General features: G+C 37.3%; 1 protein-coding gene across 1 annotated transcript in view; it reads left to right on the top strand.

Moving 5' to 3' along the window:
• The first annotated feature begins 376 nt into the window (after positions 1-376).
• LOC136856728 (pacifastin-like protease inhibitor cvp4) overlaps positions 377-6,000 on the top strand; it is a 77,110-nt gene continuing 71,486 nt past the window's right edge. The window contains exon 1 of the mRNA XM_068231093.1: positions 377-1,003. Coding sequence (XP_068087194.1) covers positions 973-1,003 — 31 coding nt within the window. The 5' untranslated portion in view covers positions 377-972. The remainder of the gene's footprint in view (positions 1,004-6,000) is intronic.

Raw genomic sequence — 6,000 nt, 5'->3', positions numbered from 1 at the left:
AGTGGCACTTAGGAGATAATATTCTGGCGAGGAGAGCGCACAGTTGTTTTTATGTGAGGGCTCAGTAAGAACGTCAGAACTAAATATTTCTTTAGCGTGCAATGTGATTATATTAGACGAAGGTATGTATTTTATATAGTTTGTAGTATTTGCTGGAAATTAGTATATTATTGTCCGGAATGTGTGCTTAAAAGTCAAGTACAGGGAGTCCAAGCTCTATCTAATTATACAAATTTGAGCTAACTTTCAAAATGGATTGACTTTGATTTCTGTAATGAAAGATTTTGGAGGAGTTATTTATACTTTAATGAATGGAAAATGTGACATTTTGCTGCGACCAGGCGCGACCATGAGAGTAATTCATTTTTTCAGATGCCATGTACTCTGTAACCCGGAGGTTGTTTCTCAAGCAGTGAATATAAGCAGAACGATGATATTGCGAATGTTATAATTGAACATTTAGGCCTTGAGGATTGTTCCGAGGATATATCCAAGTAATCGGTCAGTATTTTGTGTGCTAAAATTCGACCATGCTGGAAAAAACATAACAGAAAATTGGACACATTCCTGAAGTAGAAGAAAGTTGTTTGGACCAGAAAGTGAGCCTTGCAGATGGACGTGAATCACAACAATGTCAGGATGAGCCTACCAGTACTGGCCCTCGAGGACCTCATGTAAACAATTTGCAGAATTAAGTGTACGGTCTAATAGAAGGAAAACTAGATCACTACTTGAAGAAAAATCACAAGAAGAGATAGTAGAGATCGTTTCGGCCACTCAGACGAGTCTTCGAGTATTATCAGTTAGAGTGTTAATCTAAGATGTAAAATTTGTAATTAGTGTATAATCAGCAAGATCCAGTGCCGTGTGTGTAAAATAAGTCTACATCTCAATCATGTCTGGATACAGCAAGTTTATAACGGCGTCCTACATCTCAAGAGCCATGGCTTAAGCTAAACTAGCCATTGGACGATGGAGGAAACGGCCGTCCAATCTACAATTAGTAAGTGAAACACAATATAAGATGTTGTTTATTTAATTATGTAAAATACAGTCTGTTTAAGAAGCGAGTTGTCTAAAATTATAAATCTGTAGCTTAGTGTTCACTTAAAGTTAGTCATGTAGTATTTACGTCGCAGTCGCCACCTTGTAGATAGCTTTGTTTACCATTCACGCACGATGTAATTTATTCTTTTCTTTAATTGTTGAGATTTTTACGCCAGCATAAACTCAGATTTTGTATTACGATTAACATATCCGAGATCCACTGTAACTTGAGTTGTATTAACGTCACCCGGGAGGGTTGTTGTAGGGCAGTTGTCAGCCATGAATAACAGACATTTGGGTCATGGTCAACTAAGGTATCCAAGGACATTGAAATCAACGCGGTGTAGATATATATAAATTAACTATTTACTTATATTTGTGTTTGGTTACGACCACGTGCGTGAATCGGTGTGTACATAAATTAGTGTAGAATATTTGCATATTCATGTCTTTTATATCAGGTGTGTTTTCCTTTGAATTTGATTTTATTTTAGCATAGGTGGTGGCTGACTGTGATTAGAATTGTACATAGATTTTCTTTCCTTAATACGGAAGATTTTTTCGCTGTGTTTGATTACGTAATAGGGTAACAAGCGCTCGCGTCGACGTAACTAAACAGCATCTAAGATTCACTTCTTGATTAGATATTAAACGGCAAACATAATAATTTTAGATATCACTGAACAGTGCACCTTATAATTGTAAATATGTTTATGTGTTAAATTAGACAGCATTGATCCAGAAATTAGGAGTATGTGAGAGGTATTTTGTAGTGTCTAGGTACGCTAATTTGGGTCTCTGTAAAACCAAATATGATCAACCCTTGCCAAAGTAAAAAGTTTTTTGAATGCAATAGCTGTTCAGTCGATTATGACCTCTCACCTTATGATTTTACGCAGTGATGACAACATTAAATTTGTAACTTAACATGACCATTTATTGACAATCAATGTTCTGAGTAAAATTTGTGAAATTCAGCCATCAGAGATCAGTAAATCTATGTAAAGATTATTTGGATTAATGTATAAGAAATTGGTAAAGGGAGAATTGAGTCCCACGAATTATTGGATGTTTTGAGTCATAGAATTGTAAGTGTAAACACCACCTATACTTAACAATTGGTAACGAACAATGTTGATGTTAAGTAGCAAATTTCAGTAATAACTTATATTCAAAGTTCACGTAAAGGAGTAGTCATTCAATTGATTTAACAGGGACTTTTGTTGAGGGTCATTGATCTGGGAATGACGTAATTACTTGGAGATAATTGTGTTTGATTAATTACATTCAGTGTATTAATTAGCTACGAAACTTCACTCTGAACCTCCATTATTATTTTGTTAATTGATCTGGAGGATAATCAATCATATTTTACCTGTTTTCATTGAGTTTACTATCAATTACACTTGTCACATTCACTCGCTTGGATCAGTTTGTTATTATTGGTTTCAGGTTCATGTTTAATTATTTATCAGTTTTCATTTTAATAAGTTTTATTGAAACCTCAGTCTGGGCAAGTAGTTCTTTTATTTCAGTAGTATAGTTAGCCTAGTAGCCTCGTATCCTCCTATCGCTATGCACCCCAACTGTTTAATGCACGTCACCACCCCTGAAGAGAAGAGAAGTCTGCGGTGAGTATATTTTATTACAGGGCTAGCCGAGGCAGAATCCAGAAAGAAGAAATCACCGCAGAGGATTGTGGAAAGGGTGCAGTATATTCTTTCGATTTCTTCACCATCCGCTGAACTAATGGCATATAGCCCTCCACTATTGTGGTAGGCGTTGCTTTGGTGTCTATATTGACAACAATAATCCCTTCAGTATGCTGGTCGTAGTAGCCTACCCGATTCCCTATTTTCTTATTCAATAACAAACCAAATCCAGCATTTCCCCTGTTTGATTTTTGTGTTGATAATTTTGTAGTCGTCTTACCAAAATTCCGGCCTTTCCTTCCAACGTACTTCACTTATACCAACTTTATTCACTTCCCTTTTCAGATTATCTAACCAAAACGATTCAAACTTCTAACATTCCACGTTCGGACTCGCAGAATATCACTATCCATCTTCCTAATGATTGCCCCACTCTTGTGTAGTCCCAACCCACAGATTCGAATGGAGGACTACTGTATATTACCTCATATCCTCGGCAGTTAGTTACGGCAGTAGTATGCCGTTGCTTTCAGCCGTGTAGCAGTATCAACACAGCTAAGCCATGTTAAATATTATTACAAGGCCATCTCAATCAATCATCCAGACTGCAACACATGCAACTTCCAAAATGCTGCTATCCCACGGGCAATTTCATGCACGTCCCCCCGTAAGCCGGTATCTCGTACCTAGCAGTTTACGTCTTGAAACCTAGAATCTAAACACCGACTTCCGAGTTGCAGTAGAACTTGATCTGTTCTTAATGTACAATACAGTGACATGAGAAGTACCCATTCTCACTAAAATGTGGTGAGAGTGCATAAACGATTGAAATATGAAGAAAAATTATGTGTGAGGCACAATTAAGTTTGTTAAGAGAAATCTTCCTATCACTAGAATTGGAGCGTTACCCTACAGCAAACTCAATATGACTATCTTCACCAGGATGGCTCTGGCCAATACTTGGTTATCACGTGCGTAACAAACCCTGTCGAATTTTGGCAGTGCATTTTATTCGCTCTCAAGTAGTCTACCTCAGAAATCAACAAAACGTGGCTTTGGGAGTAAGGCATTTTTAGGATTCTATCTGCCACCTCGGGCTCACGTCAGCTCCAACCACCTTGCTCATTGCTGTCCGGTGTCGTTCGTCATTCTGCTACCTGTTTGTTGCAGTTACTCTTCCACTTGAAAGTTTGTTCTTCCCAGTAAACCCTATGGAGCGACGACAAGGAAAAATCTTTCTGACACACCTTTTAAGGCTTCGGTTCAGGTAATGATGAAGGGAATGCATATTTTAAACTGAACTGGACGACGTCCATGATAATATTACATATGTTGATAAACTTAACTTATTTTATTTGATCCTGTAATGACTTGTCTAAACCTATTAAAGAAACTATTTAAAATAGTTTATGTGGGTCCACCTTGTCATTACAATTTTCATGATTGAGAATTATTTTTTTCACCATACATGTTTCAGGAACAATATGCATTTCCTTTATAATGAAATATTTTCAATCATTAAAAGTGTATTAACAAGGTGGACCCAACATAAACTATTTTAAGTAATTTCTTTCATAGATAATACATATATCAGTCAAGGTGCCATTGTAAGTTCGTGGCACAGGAAGCCATTTTCGGTCCCCAACGCAAGGAGCCGTATTTAGCCCATGATATCAGGAAGAATTTTTCCCTGCGTCTATATGCGATGCTCAGTCAAATCTGTGGCATGCAGAGATCTGAAAATTTTAAAAATACGAGGGCACAGCATTTTATCGATCGCACGTGGTTCTGTCAAAGACTCATTCTTGCTCCATGAAAAGAATCTGTCAACGTTATCAACAAGCAACTTTTATAATAATTACCCGGTGTTCTACTAATTTACAAGTCCATCGACACGAAACGTAATGCAAATCAGGGTGTCAGCTACACGATAGAGCTTTGAACAGTATGGAGTACCCTGGAGTCCCCTCGAACTTCTTGGAGCGGAAGATTGTGGAACCGATTATCCTTCTCAGGAATATGAACTGATGCCAAATATTATTGAAGCCACCATCATGGCTGGACATGCCACGGGCGAAGTAGTATTCATTCCTGGTATTCAAATCAACCCTTTGGGTATACCATTTCAGTTTAGACTTCTGAAGTTCTCCGTTCGTTTGAGTATCGCTATGTTCATCGAAAAGACACAAGGACAATCGCTTAAAATTGTAGGACTCGATCTTCGGAAACCGTGATTTTTCAGTGGTCAAATGTTTAATAGTTGGTAAGGCAACCCCTATATACGTAAATTTTTGCTCCAAATGGAAGAAAGGCACTTTATCCGGAAACTCTATAAGGAAAACATGCTTTTGTATTATTTGTTACATCCAACAACGTGGTATAAAGAACATTGGAAATAACAATATAATTAAAATAATGAAATTCATGTGTTTTATGTAAGAATGATGTGTCTTAATAAATATGATCTTTTATTTTACATTCAAATAAGAGCAAGTGAATCCGCGGGTGTCTGTTAGTAGCAGATACTTTGTATTCAGGAACCCAAATGGACTGTGTTGCTATTGACCTTTCCAAGGACTTTGATAGGGTAGATCATTAGAAATTGCTGATGAAAACGAGGGCTAGTGGATTACATAAACGTGTAGTTGAATGGATGGCTAAATTTCTAGATAAAAGAACTCAGAACTCAGGTGAATTATTATCCAATCCTGTAATGTTGAAGACAGGTGTCCTACAGGTCAGTATTATTAGACTTGTATGTTTGCTTACATTTATACATATACACATATAATATGAGTACAGATTTGGAAACATGATAAGGTCATTTGCGACTGATATTATGCTGTATAGAGTAGTTAAGAAGTCACAGGATTGTCAGCGATAACAAATAGATCTAGATTATGTTGTGAGATGGAGAGCAGGTAATGGTGTGATGGTAAACGGGATGAAGAGTTAGGATGCGAGTTTCATCAAGAGGAAAATTCATCTCGGTTTTAATTTCTATGTTTATATCGTGTCAGAAGCATACATAAGTTTAAAATTAAAGATAAGGAAGAACATAAAACATAATATAAATACTCCAATGGCGAAGAGCCACATTAAACTATGTGAGCCCAAAACCTTGCAACATCAAGTGCATTTGGCTTCGCTTTAACCAGGTCTTCTGTTGTGCAGCTGAATGGACATGAACTGCATTGCAGCAAATGGGCTGTGGTCTGCTCTTCTCCACATACACACAAGGTACTGTCCACTTCGAAACCCCATTTCTTCTGGTTTACCCTGCACCGCGTAACACCAGAGC

The sequence above is a fragment of the Anabrus simplex genome, chromosome 1, assembly GCF_040414725.1.
Source record: "Anabrus simplex isolate iqAnaSimp1 chromosome 1, ASM4041472v1, whole genome shotgun sequence".
In the NCBI taxonomy this organism is placed as follows: Eukaryota; Metazoa; Arthropoda; class Insecta; order Orthoptera; family Tettigoniidae; genus Anabrus; species Anabrus simplex.
This window is presented reverse-complemented; position numbering and strand designations above follow the sequence as displayed.